Genomic DNA, 19,644 nt, shown 5'->3' with positions numbered 1-19,644 from the left:
GTAATGTTTTAACCAGAGGTTCTGATCCAGGACCGCTAGGTTCCACATCGGGTCAGAGAGACACCCAGCAGGACCCGTCTGTCAGCAGATCAGACAGACGGGTCTGTGTTCCGAGTGTCTCCAGATCTCTGCTCCCACAACTACAACTCCGACATAATCAACTTTAAAAATACGATGAATCGATGTTTGTCATTAAAAACAAAACCAAACTCCGGCTAAATATGAAGAATGAGACTCGTGCAGATTTGCACCGCGGCCGGTGTGAATGCTCTGAATCTGATCCTAACCGCATCTGGAGTGAATGTGGATTTTAAACGGGATCAGAACCAAACGATGCTGCCTGTCCTGGTTTCCAGCATCCCGCCAGGCTCCCGTAGCAGATCTGCCTGTCTCAGGTCAGAGCCCCCCCCCCCCCCCCCCCCACACACACACACACTAACTACACTCAAATGATTTTAACGGATGTTTGAGAAAAACATATTTACCGCCCCTCTTGAATCTGGAATCTTGCTTCCTGATATCTGGACATCTCTCCTCTGATTGGCTAACAGCAACACGACTCTACCACTGTTTGCTCTGCTACGTTGATGTTTTATCTCCACAAATAACAAGCCTGGAGGAGTTCTGCTGTGTGGTGGAGTTGCTAATGCTAATGTTAGCTTCTACTAAGTGAGACGTTCTCAGCCGTTTCCTGGACGCTAAACCAACAACAGCCTTCCCCGTCGTGAGTCCAGAAGGGTGAGTCCATGAATGTTAGTGACAGGGTGACGTAGACCTGTCAGGCTTTTCTATCCTAGAGTTTCACCGTCTGTTTTCTATCAGAAGCTAAAGCAGGAGACGTTCTTCAGGACCATCACGTCCTGTTTGCGGTCTGGTCTAGATGTGCATCGTGGGACATTGGTTTGTCCTCAGCATGATTCTGTATGCACAATGACCTCTGACCTTATAAAGAAACCCGGATCTGACCCGGAGCAGGAAGGAATCCTACCTAAGAAACTACGTGCCTACATACGTACGTCCACGCGTATCCAAACACGGACTCGAATTTTCCTGAAACTGTAAGGTGAGCTGAAGAGTCTCGGTCCTTGAAGTCAGCCAGTCTGGATGAAAATCCAAAGATCCTGAGTGAGTGGCGCCGGAACGCCGCGGCGCTGCCATCAGAGGAAGTCCGAGTGAGATGAACTACCAGTCCTTCAGCAGGCTGATCTGAGCAAAGATTTTCAGAGCTGGGCCCAGTTTGATGTTCATGGTTCCCATGAGATGGTCCTCCTTCAGCAGCAGGAGCGCCTGTCCATCGATTTCCTGGGAGCGGAATTCCTCTGCGATCTCCAAACAACCTGCAGCCAAAATCAGATCGACGACAGCCATCAGACAACGGCGGCGGTCGCCATGATGGATGAGAGCGTTGGTGTTGTTAAAGCCGTCGGTAAAAAAAATCCACCTTTAGGTGAGTAAATCGTGATTTCATAGTAAAAATGTAAACATGACAGATTTCCTAACCTATAAACACTTCAGAGGGTGATTTTATTTTGAAAACCAGGCAGAAGAAGACGAGGTTTTACTTTGAAAACCCAGCTGTAACTCTGCTGTGTTCTGGAGTTTATGTGGGAACAATTCAGCTTTACCAATTTGGATCGGGACAAACGGAACAAGTTCTGTTGGGAGTTCACAGCTGGGAAAATTTAGGAAGCTGTTGTTTTTATCCCCATCCTGTCACCACGGCGACCTGCACAGGGCGCCGGGACCCACCTGGCAGGGTGGAGATGAACTCGTAGACATCTTCGATGTTCCACAGCCCCGGGCCGCTGGGCAGGAAGCTGTGGGGTAGCAGGGGCAGATCAGGGGTCTGCCTCTGGACCTGGGAGGGCAACAGCGGAGACGGGGTTCTCCTATAGCCCGACAGGTCCGAACACTGACTGGACTCCCCCTGAGCGGGGTGCACAGAGTGGCCAGCAGATGGCGCCGCAGCAGCCACGGGTTTCTGCAAGGAGGGCGGGGTCTGAAAAGCAGAACGGTGTTATTTTTATCATCTTTGCTTTTATCAGGTTTATTTAAAAAAATACTTAGTTTGAATTTCAAATTAAAAGCCCCAGACTCTTCACCCTCTTTTTCAGGTCCACGCTGGAGTCTTTGTGGGTTCCGTTCAGGACTCTTTGCCTCTTCAGGTTCTCCAGGGTGGTTTTACGGTTTGGGAAGAGACCCATTCTCTTTGTGCATCCCACATTGTAGCTACAGGAAGATTTACACACCTGAGCCGTGAGACACACTCGTCCCAAGTTTTTACAGATCAGACCTATAAGGGAGTCTGATCAGAACCAGAACTTCCGGGGACGAAAGCTGCCTCACCGTTTAGCGCAGACTGTAGAGCAGAACCTCTTGGACCTTTTGAAGATGTAGGCAAAGTCCACCTTCCCACAGAGTTCACAGGTCAGCATGGGCTCCTGCTGGGCCGGTACGTCTGAGGGGCACAATAACAAAGACGACCTAAACCAAGTCTTCTGACAGCAAAAACATTTAAAACGAATCCTGGAATAAACAAACACCAGTAAAGTGTGACTGAAACGGGAAACATGCCAGTTAAAAACACGCTGAAGCCTTCTGGAAGTGTCATGGAGGAAAAACCAACAGAATCAGCTCCTCGTCAGGACAAAACTCTTACAAACAAAACAACAAGCCGTCAAACCTTTACACTTTGATGAACGACCGTCCATCTTTACGTCTGCCGTGCGTCTCCTGAGACTCTCTATGGAGAAGGACGGACGCTCCACCTGCACAACGGAAAAGAGATGATGATGGACGAAGACGTAAAGAAACTCAATGTTTCTGGTTGTTGCAGCAATTTACCAGGGGTGGCCATGGCCACCCCTTGGGGGCGCCCTTGGTTTAAAGTGTCACCCACAGGCCATTTCTGACCTTCAACTACAATTACAAAAGAACAGTAAAATCAGCGTTTCTCAGATTCATAAAAGACTCTCACAGGAAATGGCTCGGCACCTTCCTGGATCACAAAGCCTTCGATCAGGTGGGTGAGGATGTGGGACGTGTCTATCGCCTGCTGGGCTGCTTTGCTCTCTCTGTTGTCTTGGCTGCTGTGAGTGTTCCCATTCCCAGGGGTCATGACTGGAGCACAGGCCGCCCCTCACCTGTCAACACAACAACAACAACAACAACATGTGGGTCTGAAGGCTTTTCACATTCGCAGAGGATGTAAACAACAGGAAGGTGGCAGGTTGGAAGCGTTAACTCCAACTCTGTCTGACCTGCGGCCCTTCTGGGTTTGGCACGGATGGATCCAGACTGATTCTTTGAACTTTGGCTGCTTTTATACTGTTTAAGTCACTTTTAGCCTTTCAAATCTGACCTTTCATGTTGACATTTAGCTGCACTTTAAAAACAAACTTGTTTTTGTTTATGCTGATGACACCTAATCTGGCGTTACAAATTAAGCCGATATAAAGAGAAACACATAATATATCATAATTACTTTAAATCTGGGCTGTATGTGGTGATTTATTGGAGCAAAGGACAAAATTTAACTAAACTGACCAGTTTCAGAATAAAGCCTGGCGCTCCACAAACACGCAGCCTGCTCAGAACGGTTAATATATTCAAATAAACGTTTAAATAACGAATCTATCTATGAAACACACAGTGTCTAAAGTCCAGCTATTAGTACTAATCGGTATTTAGTCGTTAGGTTATTTTTTATAGCTCTTAATAAAATAACATGTTTATGACTATTTCTAGTATCGCTAACGTGAATAAAAACCTCCAGAGCTGGTTTTAGTTTCTGGAAAGAACTTTTGCTCTTCGACTTGAGCAGTCGGCTTACTTTAACCGTCCGAAACCACGTCGGAACCAGTTTGAGGCGTCCCGCTCGGAAACAATGGTTGAGGGAAGAAAAGCTCTTTGTTCGGCGGCTCGAAACCAAACAACGCTTTCATTTGCTTCAGCGCTCCGTGCGCCGGGGCCCGGGCTCGGCGAGGGGCCGGTCAGATAAACGTTTAACCACCAAAACGAGCCACGCCGCTGCTACACGCGCAAAGTTAGTAACGCGTTCATATCTTCACCATGTTTCACCGTCCTCCGTACGAGCAGCGCGAGACTGATCCAATACAAACAACACGTTTCTGCTAGCCAGCTAGCAAAACTGTCCACAACCACTTCCGATGTGGTGGCTTCAAAATAAAAGCAAGACTTATCCAACAGCGCTCAATTCAGCCACGCGTTTACCAGCTTGTTGCATTTATTTTGAAAATAAAACAAAGTTATGATATTAAACGTGAGCTAGCTTTACAGAGGCGCACAAACAGCTGCAGGGGGAAATAACACTCTGGCAACCTTCACGGCGGCTCCAATAAATGGATGAGTGAATGAATCGAATGAAGTGATGACGATTTTGAGTTTAAACCTGATATTAATTACAGGACTTTAACCTTAAATGTGCTACGTATTTATTTATTTACTGTTCAAGAGATGTCCTCTCAAATAGCCTTCACATCAAATAAAACTCCAGGTGTCACGAGAGCACGTTGCTTTTTAACTTCTTAGAGATTTTTAAATGAATGGTGTAAGCATATTAAGCCATGTGTTCTCCTGGGTTTAATCTTTAGGACGTTACCATTTAAAACTAAGAGCGCTTCCGGTTCAGACATACTTTCAAAATAAATCTCAATGAGTTTCAAATCATTTTTTTTTTTGTGTAGTAACCTGGTAGTAACAGGGGTACGCGTTGAAAAGTAAAACAAATGTTTTATTATACAGAATAATAAAAAAACTTCTAAAAATTTCAGCAGCAAAAAGAAATAGTGATTTCAACCATTTTGGCCTGAAGCATAAACCGAACAACTATTTTATTCCCATAAAAACATCCTGATTATATTATGAGTTTAATAAACCAACCGGATGTTGAAAGGCAGTCGGTGCTGGCAGACAGAAGTGGGACCGTCACTCACTGCCGACAAACAGTCTGAGGCGGTTCTGCTGCAGGTCGGTTCTGATGTCAGCGCTGAAAAAGCAGCGATCCCCAGGGACTTTGTCCTCGGCTTCCCTCAAACGGAGGTTCTTGCGGAGGAAGAGGAGAGTCGCACCGGGAGCGCAGAAGGATGCGGACAGCGAGCTGTGCAGGTGTGCGCGTGTGCGTGTGTGTGTGTGTGTGGGGGGGGGGGGGTACCCCTAATGAGGTTTATACACTCTGTGTTTTTGTCCCAACGCTGGGTTGTGAGCAGATGTTCTCCTTTTCCAGGTGCTCCATAGTTCCTCTTTCCGGCTGCAGCAGGACGGTCCGGCGGATTCTGACTGCCTGCACCCTCTCCTTGCTTGCTCTATTCGGCTCCGTGTCTGTGGACCTCAGCTCCAACTTTGACCTTCTGCATGCAACAGAGGCGGCTTATGATGAGCTGACGTCCTGCAGGACCATAACCATCCTGCACCTTGTCAGTAAACTTCAGCAGATCAGACATTTATTAGCTAAAGACATGAACAATGAGACTCTGGAGACCAGTTTTGCAGCTCTGGATCATCCCTGTGGAGACGTGGAGAATCATTGTGACGGCCGTGGGCTTCCATGCAGCACGTCTGGATCTTGTCAGGAGACGACGGGGACCATCAGAGAGCTTCTGAACGCGTCATTAGATGCTAACAGCAGAGGTCTGGCTCTGACCGAGGCCATCCAGAGACTTCTCACCATCTGGGGTTCAGTAGAAGACTCTCTGGTGAAAGCCAAACAGAACTCGAACTGGAGAGATGTTCTGTCTGCAAGAGTTCTGCTGACCTTCATAGAACTCAACCACCAGTTGATGTTCTCCCACCTCATGGTGCCTCCTTCTGGTTTCCAGCTCAGGTGGACTCACACCCTGAGTTACCTGAGCTTCTCCAGGCTCATGGCAGAGCGACTCGACGACTGCTGGTTGGAGAACGTAGAGGTCCAGATGAACTCCAGCCTGGAGGCTCAGGATCCTCGTGTCTTTGACATGAGTCGGTGGCAGATGTCTAGAACAGGAAGTGGGCTGCTGTCTGGATCTGGCCCAGGACTTCGGGTTCTGACAAACACTCAGCGCTGCCTGTTCAGCCGTGCGTCCTCGGCTCTCTGGCTGGCGTCTCGGTCCTTGTCATCGAGCCTCAGTGTGAGGATCTGCCTGCTGGCCGTGGCCTGCCTCATCTACCCCGTCGGGATGTTCTCCTTCAAGCAGATGACGGAGTGGATCCAAAACTATGCCCAGAGCTTGAAGGAGAAGACAGAGGACCTGAAGCGCCAAAGGCAGCTGGCTGAAGATCTGCTGCACCAGATGTTACCAAAGTCAGTGGCCAAGCAGCTCAGGAAGCACAAGCATGTGGAAGCAGAGAGCTACGAGAAGGTAAGATGGAAGAAACTAGGTCCATCAGGAAGGAGCTCTGAGGTTCGAGACTAAACCCAGCTGAGAGGAAACCTGACCCTGAGTCCATCAGAGGGACAGCTCATGTTAGATGTTCTGGAGATGATGTCAGGGAGGAAAGACGGAGGCGGTTTGGACATGTCCAGATGAGAGACAACGATGGCATGGGTAGAAGGACGCTGAGGTTGGAGCCACCAGGCAGGAGGCTGAGAAGAACACCAACAAGGTGAAAGAGGACATGATGTAGGATGCAGGAGTTAGGACTACATGGAGACAGATGATTGGCTGTAGAGACACCTGAAGGGACACACCCACAGGGGCAGAAGAAGAACTCAGGAAATAAACTAAAATCCCACCATTCCTTAAGGAATTCCCATCGCCTAACCCTTCTGATTGCTGTAGCTCAGCTGTGGCGGCCAGGCTGACTCCCGAAGCCGAGCGGCTGTAGATCTGCCAGTGATTTGTTTCACTAGAGAGCACAGGCGTGTAAAAGTCTGGCAAAAACATGATCACACATCTTTTCCCGGTGGCGTCAGGCGCTGACAGAAACCATTTCCCCCGGTTTAAACTTCCGGGCGTTTCTGGGTTCTGCTAGCCGGTCACACGTCTGGTCCAGCTGCTCCGGCCCTCTTCAGTAAACCAGAAGCAGTTCCAGCCCTGCACTCGTTTTATCTCCTCGTGAATATGGAACAGGGTAATTACAGGTAATTACGCCAACAATAGCAACAAAGGCAGCAAGCGCACACGTTGGGTCGGATCTTACAGCTTTATTCAACCCCCGGCAGCGCCAGGAGCTCCCGGTTGGTCCGGTGAAGACACCGTAGCAGAAAGAGGTACCCGAGAATGTCCTGGATCATGTCTGTGATTTTGAATCTTCGTGACAGCTAAACAGAATAAAACATCACCTGGCCCGGACAGGCAGACTCGTCTGCATTTTCCTGAATTAAAACCTAGGAGGAGGGATCGGATCGGATCCGGGAGGGAAACCCAGACCTTATTCTCCTCAGAGACACACTCCAGCTCGACCTGGACGATCCAAAGGAGATCCGAGGCCAGGGGATACATAATCTCTCCAACAAGTATTGCATCTGGCCCCAGACCTCTGAAAACCTCCAGGAGGCCTAGTCAGTTGGCAGAAGCACCTCAGCTGGCTCCCCTCCATCAGGAGGAGCAGCAGCTCTGCTCCAGTCATGGAGCTCCTCACCTTATGGGCCCTCCACCCTGGAGGATGCAGGATCTTGTTCTAAACTGGTTCCAAACATAATAAATCTGATCTCCTTCTCTATCTTTTCCTCACCTGTTCTGTGTTTTCACACCTGGATCAGATACTCTCCTCCATCTCGTTTGCAGGTGACTATTTTTTTCTCAGACATCGTTGGCTTCACTTCGATCTCCGCGTCCTGCACCCCCCTACAAGTGGTGGAGATGCTCAACAACCTGTACATGTGCTTCGACACTCGCATCGAGTCCTACGATGTCTACAAGGTAACACAAACGCTCCCAGGTGCCCCCAGGTGCTGGCTGTGCCTGTAACCCGGTCTGACTCCGGCCAGGTGGAGACCATCGGTGACGCCTACATGGTGGTGAGCGGTCTTCCTGAGAGGAATGGTGACCGACACGCCGACGAAATTGCCAAGATGGCGCTGGATCTGCTGGCGGCAGTCAAACAGGTGGTCATCCCTCACATGCCAAAGGAGAGGCTGCAGCTCCGAGCCGGCATTCACACGGGTGAGCGGGGAGGCGGAGCAAATCAGGAATTTAGTTTTAGGAATCGTCTAAAGGAGACATGATCTCCAGCGTCTTCTCCAGTCCTGTTGTCCTGTTTACTGACTGTTTACCCTTCTGGTCCTAAGTGAGGTCCAACTTTTGCTCCTCAGGTCCGTGTGTGGCTGGGATTGTGGGACACAAGATGCCCAGATACTGTTTGTTTGGAGACACGGTCAACACAGCCTCCAGGATGGAGTCCACCAGCCTGCGTACGTCCTCACCAACAAGGACAACGATGATGATGATGATGTGGGTCAAACACGTTTTAGTACCATTGCTTTCATGTTTGTTTTGTTGTTTCAGCTCAAAAAATACACGCCAGCTCAGAAACGTACCTGGCTTTGATCAAAGACAACGCCTACGAGCTGCAGCTACGCGGAGAGACCGAGGTCAAGGTAAAAAAAAATACATTTAAAAAATCCCCAAAGCTTTTTTATTTTTCCTGAAACTTTTTAAAAATGGAGATGGAAGACAAAAGAGGAAGAGTTTTCTCCTGAAACGCTGCCCAAGCACCCTCGTCCAGCCTCTTGCTGTGACCTTTAACCTGCCGACTGAATTCTCAGGCGTCTCAATATCAGATTGTTATAAAGTAAGAATGTCCAAGCTATGTTGTCCCCTGTCCACTTCTGTCCCCGGCTGTCCTGTCAGGGTAAAGGCAAGATGAACACATACTGGCTGATCGGCCACAAAGACTACGGCGTGCAGAACGACAGTCTGGTCTGCAACTGGAATCCAAACATGGCCAGAAAGAAAAAGATGGCGGCCAACAGCCAGGTCTCCGTAGCAAACGTGAGTGAAGCTGCGTTCGTGCGTTTTTGTTGTTTCCGACCGTTGACCGTGATTTTTGACGATGCTTCGCTCCGCATCAGAAGAGTTGTCCCAGTTCCAGCTTTTAAATGCTGGTCCGGTCTCCATTAATGCAAACAAACCCACAGTTCCCTCCCCCTCCTCCCTGCTGAGGGGTCGATGCTGGCCTGGTCCACACGTGAGGTGGTTTCATCACGTTAGTTTCAAAGCTACATTAGAAGTGTTGAAAGCATAAACACGAGACTTTCTCCTCTCAGTGTTAATGTATTTATCATGTCTTTTGCACACATCTATCGCCTCTCTCTAAAGGACAAAAACCAACATTAAACATTTAAATCTGTTCTACTGATATTAAGACTTTCAAACGCGTCACACGAACCACGCCAGCAACCTGCATGCTTTTATTATGATGCTGTTATTGTAGTTTCTTTTCTTTTGGTTGTAATTTCCAACTTTAGCCACTAGATGTCAGCACACCCCACACAGTGAACAGTAATGTGTGAAACCTGAACATTTGCTGGAAGAGGCTCCACTCGCCACACATTTCTGTAAAATATTCTGTAACGGTCTCCTTGTCTTTTTAAAAGTATGTGAATGACTGGACTTCTGTCATGCCTTCTTGTCTTCGCAGTCTTCTGGTACAGTCCTGAGCCTCAGTGACAACGCCACCACCCCGGTTTCTGCAGCGCTGAGCCAAACTCCACAGATGCCTCGGGTGGATAAACTGGGTCTGAGCGTGGCGGCTCAGATGGAGCCGTACGGCGGCAGCTACGGCACCCTGGGCTCCATGGTTGGGGGTCTGCAGGGAGGAGACGAGAGTCCTCTACCCAGTCAGCGTGGAGGTCTTAAACCGGACCTACTGCCTGGTTCAAACCAGCAAATGTGACCAAACTATCCTATGAGCCAAGCAAAGACACAGATTTAGGTTTGATTTAGAGACAATTTTCACCTTCTCAGTGTTGCTGTGTTTTTTTAATTTTGAAATGTATTTAAATAATCTAATGGTTAGTCTGCATTCTGTTGTATGTAGCTGAAGCTTTTTGGTTTTAAAATCTAAGCTGTGGTTATTTGGAAAGTTACATTTTTATGTGTTTGACCCCAAAAACGGGATCTTAAAGAGCAAGTCACCCCCAAATGAACTTGGTTTTCCTGATAAACTATATAAATGTGTGTCTAATCGTGCTGCAGACACGTGTCATCAATAGTTTTGCACTTTAGTGCATTTTAGTTAAAATTTTAATTTTCTGCCTAAAACTGTCAGTGTTGTGCCGTTGTCAGGAAAAACTCTGAACTGCATTTGAATTTAAATTTGCCATCGCTATTGGCTAAGAGGTACCCTAGAACATTAGCTGGTACCATGTGATGTCACAATGTCGTTGTGAGCCTGTGTGTGTGTATTTGTTAGCGGCTCCGCCCTTTCAGTCTGCTAGGCAACAGCATTTGTTGCATTTTTGACACAGGAAGCGGGAGTGGAGTAATACTGTGGTAGGGGGTGACTTGCTCTTTAAGTTAGTTCTGAACAAAGGTCTTGATCCCCAGTTTGTCCCTTGTGACTGGTTGGGTCATCCAGAGGATCATTTTTAGCTGTTTTCTCACGTTTCAACAACATATCAGACCTACTGAGATCCTTGGAAACTTTGGGATTAGAGATACACGAAAGACTGACAGGTTATTGAAACTGGCCAACTCAGAAGTCAGAGTTATTTATCCCTTGGTTCATGACTGCACCCAATGGTAATCAAATATTTTTATCAGAAAAGTATTGTGTTAATAAAAGTTCTTGGAGATAAATCAGGATCAGAAGATCAGAGCCGTTCAAGAATCAGAAATCGGTATCGGCCTTTAAAACCAGAACTGGTGCATTCTCGTCGGGTTTTGTCTTTTTGTATTTCAAATGTTTGTTGTTACTTTTAGACCTTTTAATTAGTGTTCACTGCACCGTTGTGCTTGTAGATTTACTTTTATCCACTTGCTTTTACTTTACAGCAGCGTTCCTGCAGCTTTGGTTGTTTTTAAACTGCTGCACAAATAAAACCGACATGAATGAAAACACTTGAAAAGTGACACAAGAAAGATGTTTTTGTCATTCGTTTAGTTTTTAAGGATACATGTGAGTGAACATATGAATCCACATGAATGAATGAATTACTGATTGGGCTATTTTAACAGCTCTGTGTACATTCAGCAGTTGTGAGGTAGTTGAAGCGGAACATGTTGCGTCCATCCCTCACAAATAACATCCTCACAGAAGATGTCACTGATGAGTTGAAGCAGAAAACGTAAATAACAACATGTTTGTGAGACTTTTAAAACTTTACTCCAGCCTTATGAACTCTGCTGCTGAGGAGCTGATGGTGTTCAGCAGAACCTCGTCCTCCGGGCCGGCTCTGCACGTTTCCTGTATGAATGCTAACGCAGACCTTGTGGTGCGAACGCAGACTGCAGCTTCTTTTGTTCACATCAATCAAACCGGAGACGGACAGAGAGCTGCTGAATCAGGAAATCACCGGTATATCATTTATTTTTAGATTTATTAAATCACAAATGATGTTTTTCTATAAAACCACTGATATAAGCCCCACATTGGACCGGAAGGTCGTGTGGTGGGAAATTTTAATTTAAAAAAGTTTGTTTGTTGTAGCATCGTTTTTGTAGCGTCGGCGTCTTTATGTGTTTGTTAGCATAGAGCAGCGACGCAACGTTAGCATAATGAGCTCCATCATTCAGCCGCTTTACAGTTTTAACTCAGGTTTACTTTGAATATGAGCAGATTTGTGGTAGTTTATGTAAATCATCCCAACTTTGGAGACCTCGTTGGTTTAGCGGCTAACTCCCTTAAGTCCTCCTACCGCACGACGGTTTTTACGGCAGCTAGCATGCTAATGAAGCGCCCGAACAAAGAGCAGCGGAGGTTAGCCTGCTGGAGCTAACAGCCAGCTAGCAGCTACACACCGGCAGATGTTTGACTTTTCTGTCAGCTTTTTGGGTTCTGACTCCACTTTTCTCCGGTTATCGGCCAGACAGCCGCTGGAAGAGCGAGTGGGATTAAACTGGGAACGTTTTGACAGCTGGTATGTAAAAAGAGACTTAGCCCGGGTCTGTTAAATCACGTGTAGTAAACTTGTTTTAGCCACTTCTAACACACACACACAGCACTCCAGGTGGAAAAAGTTAAAAACGTGCACTTAAAAACAGCGAATTTAATTAAAAGCAGCTTAAATTTGTGAGTTTATGGATTTATCAATGGCGTTCCAACGCAGAACTCTAGTATTAGGTGGCGTGTGTGTGAAGCATCTTTCCTAATTTTCATACGAAAGTTCAACAGCTTTTCCGTCCTAAAACGCATTTTATTTATTCTTAACTGGTAGATTACATCTTGTAATGTAGGATTTGGTGTTAAACAAGCTCTGAACTAACGGAGGTTTTATAAACAAGTGTCATTTTTATACTTTAGTTTACTGTTTAACTCTTAAAAAATTTATTTTACGTTTTTCTGCCGTTGAAAGTTCTCTGGTGTGTCTCAAACTAAATATTTTTACATATAAAATAATAAAGTTTCTTAAACGCATCTAACATCCTTCCTGTTGTTCATTTTAATCTTTTTACTCATGTAAATAATCCACATTTTCTTCTCTGTATTCACTCCACCTGTACGTCCTGTTGATTCCATTACACCTGCACCTTTTCATCACCTGTAGACCTAGTCATGTAAGATTTTGTGTCTTAATTCTGATTTATACAGATTTTATTAGTTTTCCTGTAGAAACTGTGTGGGGATTATTGTCATCAGCCACCAAGACAAGAAAAAGCTCCTTTGTGCAGACTACGCGGCCTTGTGTGTGTGTGTGTGTGTGTGTGTGTGTGTGTGTGTGTGTGTGTGTGTGTGTGTGTGTGTGTGTGTGTGTGACTGTTCTGTTTGAACTCTTCCTGATTGTTTCTTCTCTTCCGCTAAAACCAGCGTCTGACTGGAACGATGCCACGTAAGAAGGTGACAGATGTCTCTGGGAATGGTGGGATGAAGAAGAAGAGGGCGACTGGGAAAAGGAAAGACAGAGACTTCAGCAGCGATGATGAGTTTGACTTTGAGCAGGAGAACAACAAGAAACCCGGCAGGCCTGCAGCCAAGTCCGGTCTGCAGCCCGTCACCGTGGCGGATGACGTCAAAGAGAAAATTGTGAGTTTTGATGAGCTCTGTCCTGGAATCGCGCTCACGGAGCCGTCAGAAATGTGCTGTCTGTCTTTGTTTTGTCTCTGATGTGACCTTGGCTCTCTGGCTGCAAAAATAAGTTACTGAAAGAAAACGACAGCAGTTTTAATTAATTTTTTGGACCTGATTATGATGCAAATCTTAACTTTTAATCCTTTTTTTAGAGGTCTCCTCCTGAGGGGACAGTCTGACCCTTTAGTTTGCTTTCTTATCAACTTTCTGATAAATAAATTCTCTACATGTCAAGTTTCCCATCCAGACCAAACTGGATTCTGTTTTAACGACTAAATAAAAACACTAATAAGAGATTTCTCTACCCGGACCACAGAGGCTTTCAACTGTCGAGCTAGCTTACAGCTTTTATTTCACCTTTTCTGCAGAAACTGGAGTTACCAAAGGTGAAAGGTCAGCTGCTCATCTTTGGAGCTACTAACTGGGATTTGATTGGAAGAAAGGAGGTTCCCAAACAACAAGGTAGAATATGTAAATGTTGATTTGATCACATGCTAGAAGTTTAAGTCCGGAAGCATCCGAATGGCCGTTTGAAGCATACGAGCCTGTTGTTCGTTGTTGTAAAGTTTAACACGGGGTGTTTCTCAATGTGAAGGAACCTCGCCTTGATGCCTTGGCCCCGCCTCGGTTGCCTAGGAGATACGTCATCAGGAACCACAAAGACGTGCTCAAATGTTCATGTTCTACTGAGGCGTGTGTTCTCCGTTTGTTAGCCGTTTAGCTAGCTGAGCGATGATACACGGGAGGTGTCTTGTAGCCTAGCCTTGGTCAAACATTACCCAGAATACACCGCTGTATTTTCAAAAGGATGGCGGATCAGAAGCCGGCAGCTACTTCGGGGACAAATTTCAAGTTTAAAAGAAACAACCCTAGTGTCACGTGACGTTACGTGACCGCCGTGGAAGCCGCAGTCACATGACGCAAGTCTGTTCCGTTTAACCGTTTTCTTTGATCAAGGAAGGACCGTGTCCTCGTGAGCAAGGCGCCTTGACGTTGAGAAACACCCTTAATCTGAGCAGTTCATGACCAAATCACCCAGGTGAGAAACTTACGCACCTAGTCACGCGTGAACTTCTGGCATCAGAGGAACTAGCTTGTCTGGCTGCTGATCTGATGTGAGGAGTCTTCGGCTCCGGCGTTTTCCTGAACCGGTCACTGCGGTGAACAGATAAGGTGCGGCAGCTTGCAGAACCAGACAGAATCAATAAACGATTGATTGGGTTCCCGCATTGTGTCTGGAGGAGAGGCTGGGAGGCCACATGCTGTGTGCACGTGTGTGTGTGTGTGTGTGTGTGTGTGTGTGTGTGTGTGTGTGTGTGTGTGTGTGTGTGTGTGTGTGTGTGTGTTTGGCAGCCTACACACGTGTCAAAGCCAGCAGGATCCTGCTAATTGATCGTGACAGTAATGTCCATTCATATGCATGCATGCTGCACCCCCCACCCCGTCCAGACAGTCCGATGCCCAGGGCTGCTCATTGCCCTGCTGCATCCTTCTGCACTCCTCTGCTCTGCGCTGATAAATCTGCTTTGTTGAGCCTGAATTTGTGGTGGTGGTGGTGTTGGTGGGGGTGGGGGAGGTGTCTGCAAGGAGCAGCTGCAAAGACAAAGATCATCTAAGATGGGTGAGATGTGGTTCCTACCAGAACCCCAGTCATCCTTTGTGCTGTTCAGCATGACTCCTGGAGTTTTTGGGTGGAACGTTTCCGAGCGTTCAGGTAATAAATCTGATAAACTTGCTTTTGATGTTCTGGTTTTAGGAGATTTTTCAGCCCGTTTCAACAATATTTTCATGTCCAAGCAGTCGGTGTGAAGCCAAGACAAGTGATAGTTCAGATCTTTTAGAGTGTGTTTCTGTGGAATGTGTTGGTGAAGGTCATCCAAAAGGGTTCAAAGGGTTAGGCAACTGGACTTCTTTGGTTTCTGTGGAAAGTTTGAGTAAATGACCTCCTATCTGCCATTTTGAAAGGCAGCAGTTTGGAGAAGCTGATTGTAATCGAGTACATAAGCTGACGGGTAATCACACTGGTTCCGGTTCCAGTTGGTTATGCTTTAAAAACGGCCTTATTGTGGTCAGCGCATTTGTTTGGTAATCTCTGTTTTCCTAAACTGAGGTTGTTCAAAGATAATCAGGTTTGATATTTATAATAAATTTACACAAACATTCCACAGAATAGTTTAAATTTCTCCATGTTTCCTGACATCTTTCTGAACTTTCACTCGTGTGTGTGTGTGTGTGTGTGTGTAGCTGCTTTCCGTAACCTGGGTCAGAACCTGTGGGGTCCGCACCGTTACGGCTGTCTGAACGACATCCAGGTGAGCTGTGTGGTGTCGGGTCCGTGCGCTGCACACAGTCTCCTCATGACCACCGAGGGCCGGCTGTGGAGCTGGGGTAAGCTGCACCGTTACGCCGGTTCTGATGTACCATCAGGGTTTCACGTCCGAGGAACGGGCCCTATGACCCGGATTTGTTTCCTACCTCCACAGGTCGGAATGACAAAGGTCAGCTGGGTCACGGAGACACCAAACGTCTGGAGGCTCCGAAGGTCATCGAGGGCCTGGCAGATCAGGTGATTGTTTCTGCCGCCTGCGGACGCAATCACACGCTGGCACTCACAGGTGGGCCGGGCCCGGGTCAGGACCCGAGGTCCAGAAATGATTCTGAACATTTTGTAGCTTGATGAACATAAAAACACTCGGTTCAGCTGAGATGTGGCTGGTTTTAGCTCGGACTTCGTCTCCGATCATCCTGCAGCTTCTGAATAACGGTTTCTGTCTCTCCAGACGACGGTACCGTTTTCTCCTTTGGGGAGAACAAACTGGGTCAGCTCGGCCAGGGCAGCCAGACCGATGCTGTCCTCAGCCCGGCACCGGTGAGTCTCTCGTCTGCATCCGGACAGCGCTGAGGCTCAGAAGCTGCTGCTCGACGCTGAGCTTTTGACTCGTTTCAGATTTCCTACAACGGCCAGCCCCTGGTGAAGCTAGCCTGCGGCGCCGAGTTCAGCATGGTGGTGGACTGTAAAGGAAACCTGTACTCCTTCGGCTGCCCGGAGTACGGACAGCTAGGTAACACCGGAGGAGTTCTCACCAGGGATGCACAGCATATCAGCATCAAGATCCGTATCGGCAGATGTTAGTCCGATAAATAAAACTGGGCTGATGTTAACAGCGATATTTTTCTATTTGTTCATTTGTTTCGGGGGGGGGGGTGAATTTGAAGTCATGTGACTGATTGTAATCGTCTCAGAAGCGTAAATGTGTGTTCATAATAACGTAAATTCAGCTTTTGTAATTTTCCTTCTATATGAAATCTGCTGATTTAGAAGCATTAGTGTCAGTTTGTCCGTTATCGACCATAACGGTGATGCTAATATCGGTATCGGCCCAAATATTTCATATCAGTGCATCACTAGTTCTAACACCATCTCACACGCCTGGTTTGAATCAAACCCAGAACGTAATCGCCGGAGCTTCACCTGCATGTGATGAGACTCTGGAGGATCCCCCCCCCCCCCCACGGTCCTTCAGCCTTTAGAGGGCTACAGCCAGTAGATGCACTTCCGGTTAATGGTCTGTAGAGGGCAGCGCAGAGCTTCGTTTCTCTGATCTGAACGAAAACTCCTGAAGTAACGTCAGTAGGAATCCTTCCCAGTAATGATGGAGCTGGAATTCCTTCAGAGTTGACTTCAAGCAGCAGATTTTCATCATTTGGTCTGTTTTTCTGTTGATGTTTATGGTTCCTGATCTGTGTCTGCAGGTCACAACAGCGACGGGAAGTTCATCGCCCGCGCTCAGCGCATCGAGTTCGACTGTGAGCTCATCCCACGGCGCGTTGCCATCTTTATTGAGAAGTCCAAGGACGGGCAGGTCATGCCGGTGCCCAATGTGGTGGTCAGAGACGTGTCCTGTGGATCCAACCACACGGTGAGGACCCGGCTCCAGCCGTGAGGTTGGTTCTGTGACCCGTTTACAAACTGAGCGTCATCTCCATGTGTCCAGCTGGTGTTGGACTCCCAGAAACGAGTCTTCAGCTGGGGCTTCGGCGGTTACGGCCGCCTGGGTCACACAGAGCAGAAAGATGAGATGGTTCCTCGGCTCGTCAAGCTGTTCGACTTTCCCGGCCGCGGCGCCGCTCAGATCTATGCCGGGTACCAGTGTTCCTTCGCCATCAACGAGATGGGTGAGCAAAGAGCCGACCGGAGAGCAGCTTCAGAGGTCTGAACCAACCGTTCACTGGTCTTCTGTGTGGGTTTTTCTGCAGGGGTGCTGTTTTTCTGGGGGGTGACCAACACGTCCAGAGATTCCACCATGTATCCCAAAGCTGTGCAGGACCTGTGTGGCTGGAAGGTCCGTAGTTTGGCCTGTGGGTGAGTTCCAGTCCGCAGTTACGTACAATCACACAACTAATAAAACCGTGACTGGTGTAAGGTCAAAGGTCACATGAAGGTCACCAGAGCTAGCTTCACTAGCTCCTCCCCTCTGATCTGGTTGGTTTTTGGTTTCATTCTGCAGCTTCAAATGAAGTTTGATTAGATTCACCAGTAAAATCAGCTTTAGATCCTCACCGAGCTCCTCTAGGTTCTCGGTCTGCCCCCTGCTGGTGGAGACGTGCACCGTCACATCTAGGTTCTCAGTCTGCCCCCTGCTGGTGGAGACGGGTACAGTCGCCTCTAGGTTCCCAGTCTGCCCCCTGCTGGTGGAGACGGGTACCGTCACATCTAGGTTCTCAGTCTGCCCCCTGCTGGTGGAGACGGGTACAGTCGCCTCTAGGTTCCCAGTCTGCCCCCTGCTGGTGGAGACGGGTACCGTCACCTCTAGGTTCTCAGTCTGCCCCCTGCTGGTGGAGACGGGTACAGTCGCCTCTAGGTTCCCAGTCTGCCCCCTGCTGGTGGAGACGGGTACAGTCGCCTCTAGGTTCCCAGTCTGCCCCCTGCTGGTGGAGACGGGTACAGTCGCCTCTAGGTTCCCAGTCTGCCCCCTGCTGGTGGAGACGGGTACAGTCGCCTCTAGGTTCCCAGTCTGCCCCCTGCTGGTGGAGACGGGTACCGTCACATCTAGGTTCTCAGTCTGCCCCCTGCTGGTGGAGACGGGTACAGTCGCCTCTAGGTTCCCAGTCTGCCCCCTGCTGGTGGAGACGGGTACCCTGCTGGTGGAGACGGGTACCGTCACCTCTAGGTTCTCGGTCTGCCCCCTGCTGGTGGAGACGGGTACCGTCACCTCTAGGTTCTCGGTCTGCCCCCTGCTGGTGGAGACGGGTACAGTCGCCTCTAGGTTCCCAGTCTGCCCCCTGCTGGTGGAGACGGGTACCGTCACCTCCTCGGCACAAACGTTTTAACGTTTGTTTTTAAATGTTTGGCAGGAAAAGCAGCATCATCATCGCAGCTGACGAGAGCACCATCAGCTGGGGGCCGGCGCCCACGTTCGGAGAGCTGGTAGATTCATCGTCTTCATGTTTGTTGTTGTTGACAATCAGAACCAAACTAAATGTTTATTCTTCAGGGATACGGAGACAGCAAACCCAAATCCTCCACTACGGCTCAGGAGGTTAAAACTCTGGATGGGATCTACGTGGAGCAGGTACCTGGATCTCCTCCCACCTGGATGGAGTTGGTTTTATTTAAATGGCTGACTCCGTGTTTCCCGTCCTTCCTGCAGGTGGTGATGGGATACGCCCACTCGCTGGTCATCGCCCGGCAGGACGCCCAGCAGGAACAAGAGAAGCTGAAGAAGCTTCCGGAGTACAACCCCCGAACAATCTGAGAGGCTCTCCAGCACCGCCGGCCGGTTCTGCCCAAGCGGGCCAGTGGGTTTTTCCTGGTTTGTTATCCGGTGGGACGGTCGGGTTCAGCGCCGCACAAAACATCTCAACTACCAGCAAACTTGCTCCACACAACGATTCGGACACCAAAACCAGAGGGTGGGACAGGACAGTCCATTACAGAACCGGCACTTCGCTCAACGCAGCCGTGCTTCCCAAAATTCCCAGTTTTCAGTTCATATTCCAGTTCAGCATCCTTGTTTGTCGTTTTTGTTCGTCTGTTTTCTGGTGCTAAAGCAGAACCTTCGGACTTTTCCCTCCGGGGCCTCAGAGACCAACACTCCGTACCCGTGCCTTTTTCTACGTCCACGTTCAGGTTACGGAGGATCAGCTGATCGTTTATTTGGCGGTTCCGGCCGCCGTCCAGTCGGGATGTGGAACACGGCGTTCCGCCTGACGTTGTTACATTCCTTCAGTGTTTGCATCCAGGATGCCTCCGAGTCCCTCAGCTCTCGTCTTCACTTGTGTTGTAACGCTTAAAGCGGGTTCAGAAACGGGTCAGAACCAAGTCTGGAACTGGTCCCACGTCCCAGCAGGGAAGTTGTTTGTACTGAGTTCTGTTTTTTACGCTCATGTTTTTCTTTTCCATTGAAATGATTAAAGATTCGTGTAAAATGACTCGAACTCCTCTGCAGAACTTTGTTCAGCCCTGGTAAGGAGAAC

General features: G+C 48.3%; 3 protein-coding genes across 8 annotated transcripts; 2 read left to right on the top strand and 1 right to left on the bottom strand.

The window, feature by feature from the left end:
- Window positions 1-972: 972 nt before the first annotated feature.
- On the bottom strand, window positions 973-4,135 carry phc2a (polyhomeotic homolog 2a (Drosophila)). Of its 3 annotated transcripts, none has more exons than XM_015968663.3 (7): window positions 4,071-4,135; window positions 2,978-3,143; window positions 2,684-2,768; window positions 2,347-2,458; window positions 2,103-2,229; window positions 1,750-1,999; window positions 973-1,337 (listed from the first exon to the last, which is right to left on the bottom strand). In XM_015968663.3, the coding sequence occupies exons 2-7, from the start codon at window positions 3,116-3,118 to the stop codon at window positions 1,183-1,185; spliced, it is 870 nt and encodes a 289-aa protein (XP_015824149.1). In that variant the 5' UTR covers window positions 3,119-3,143; window positions 4,071-4,135; the 3' UTR covers window positions 973-1,182. The 3 variants fall into 3 exon arrangements, with proteins under 3 accessions (XP_015824149.1, XP_015824147.1, XP_015824148.1); XM_015968661.3 differs by lacking the exon at window positions 4,071-4,135 and adding an exon at window positions 3,833-4,003; XM_015968662.3 differs by lacking the exon at window positions 4,071-4,135 and adding an exon at window positions 3,261-3,387.
- Window positions 4,136-4,913: 778 nt separating this feature from the next.
- On the top strand, window positions 4,914-9,963 carry LOC107391416 (uncharacterized). Its single transcript, XM_054746399.2, has 8 exons — window positions 4,914-5,127; window positions 5,246-6,356; window positions 7,725-7,859; window positions 7,928-8,102; window positions 8,252-8,350; window positions 8,445-8,536; window positions 8,790-8,930; window positions 9,580-9,963. Exons 1-8 carry the CDS (start codon window positions 5,000-5,002, stop codon window positions 9,832-9,834), a joined length of 2,136 nt encoding a protein of 711 aa, XP_054602374.2. The 5' UTR covers window positions 4,914-4,999; the 3' UTR covers window positions 9,835-9,963.
- A 1,358-nt stretch (window positions 9,964-11,321) lies between these two features.
- Window positions 11,322-19,599, top strand: rcc2 (regulator of chromosome condensation 2). 4 transcript variants are annotated; one of them, XM_015968667.3, is made up of 14 exons: window positions 11,406-11,457; window positions 11,969-12,019; window positions 12,907-13,122; window positions 13,536-13,629; window positions 15,412-15,555; window positions 15,651-15,782; window positions 15,948-16,036; window positions 16,115-16,229; window positions 16,921-17,087; window positions 17,163-17,343; window positions 17,425-17,530; window positions 18,523-18,595; window positions 18,663-18,740; window positions 18,819-19,599. In XM_015968667.3, the coding sequence occupies exons 3-14, from the start codon at window positions 12,922-12,924 to the stop codon at window positions 18,921-18,923; spliced, it is 1,485 nt and encodes a 494-aa protein (XP_015824153.1). In that variant the 5' UTR covers window positions 11,406-11,457; window positions 11,969-12,019; window positions 12,907-12,921; the 3' UTR covers window positions 18,924-19,599. The 4 variants fall into 4 exon arrangements, with proteins under 4 accessions (XP_015824151.1, XP_054602379.1, XP_015824153.1 ...); XM_015968665.3 differs by lacking the exon at window positions 11,969-12,019 and having other exon boundaries at window positions 11,322-11,457; XM_054746404.2 differs by lacking the exons at window positions 11,969-12,019; window positions 18,523-18,595 and having other exon boundaries at window positions 11,322-11,457.
- Window positions 19,600-19,644: the final 45 nt, after the last annotated feature.

Source organism: Nothobranchius furzeri, chromosome 15 (assembly GCF_043380555.1).
Source record: "Nothobranchius furzeri strain GRZ-AD chromosome 15, NfurGRZ-RIMD1, whole genome shotgun sequence".
NCBI lineage: Eukaryota > Metazoa > Chordata > Actinopteri > Cyprinodontiformes > Nothobranchiidae > Nothobranchius > Nothobranchius furzeri.
This window is presented reverse-complemented; position numbering and strand designations above follow the sequence as displayed.

Excerpts from the sequence above, each read along its gene's own strand:
- phc2a (XM_015968663.3), bottom strand. The coding sequence starts at position 3,118 with ATGACCCCTGGGAATGGGAACACTCACAGCAGCCAAGACAACAGAGAG. Across the intron at positions 2,459-2,683 it reads TCGTTCATCAAAGTGTAAAG|ACGTACCGGCCCAGCAGGAG; the intron begins GTTTGACGGCTT and ends TGTGCCCCTCAG. Across the intron at positions 1,338-1,749 it reads GTTCATCTCCACCCTGCCAG|GTTGTTTGGAGATCGCAGAG; the intron begins GTGGGTCCCGGC and ends TTTTGGCTGCAG.
- LOC107391416 (XM_054746399.2), top strand. The coding sequence starts at position 5,000 with ATGTCAGCGCTGAAAAAGCAGCGATCCCCAGGGACTTTGTCCTCGGCT. Across the intron at positions 5,128-5,245 it reads GCGGACAGCGAGCTGTGCAG|GTGCTCCATAGTTCCTCTTT; the intron begins GTGTGCGCGTGT and ends CTCCTTTTCCAG. Across the intron at positions 7,860-7,927 it reads AGTCCTACGATGTCTACAAG|GTGGAGACCATCGGTGACGC; the intron begins GTAACACAAACG and ends GACTCCGGCCAG.
- rcc2 (XM_015968665.3), top strand. The coding sequence starts at position 12,922 with ATGCCACGTAAGAAGGTGACAGATGTCTCTGGGAATGGTGGGATGAAG. Across the intron at positions 15,783-15,947 it reads TCACACGCTGGCACTCACAG|ACGACGGTACCGTTTTCTCC; the intron begins GTGGGCCGGGCC and ends CTGTCTCTCCAG. Across the intron at positions 18,596-18,662 it reads CGCCCACGTTCGGAGAGCTG|GGATACGGAGACAGCAAACC; the intron begins GTAGATTCATCG and ends TTTATTCTTCAG.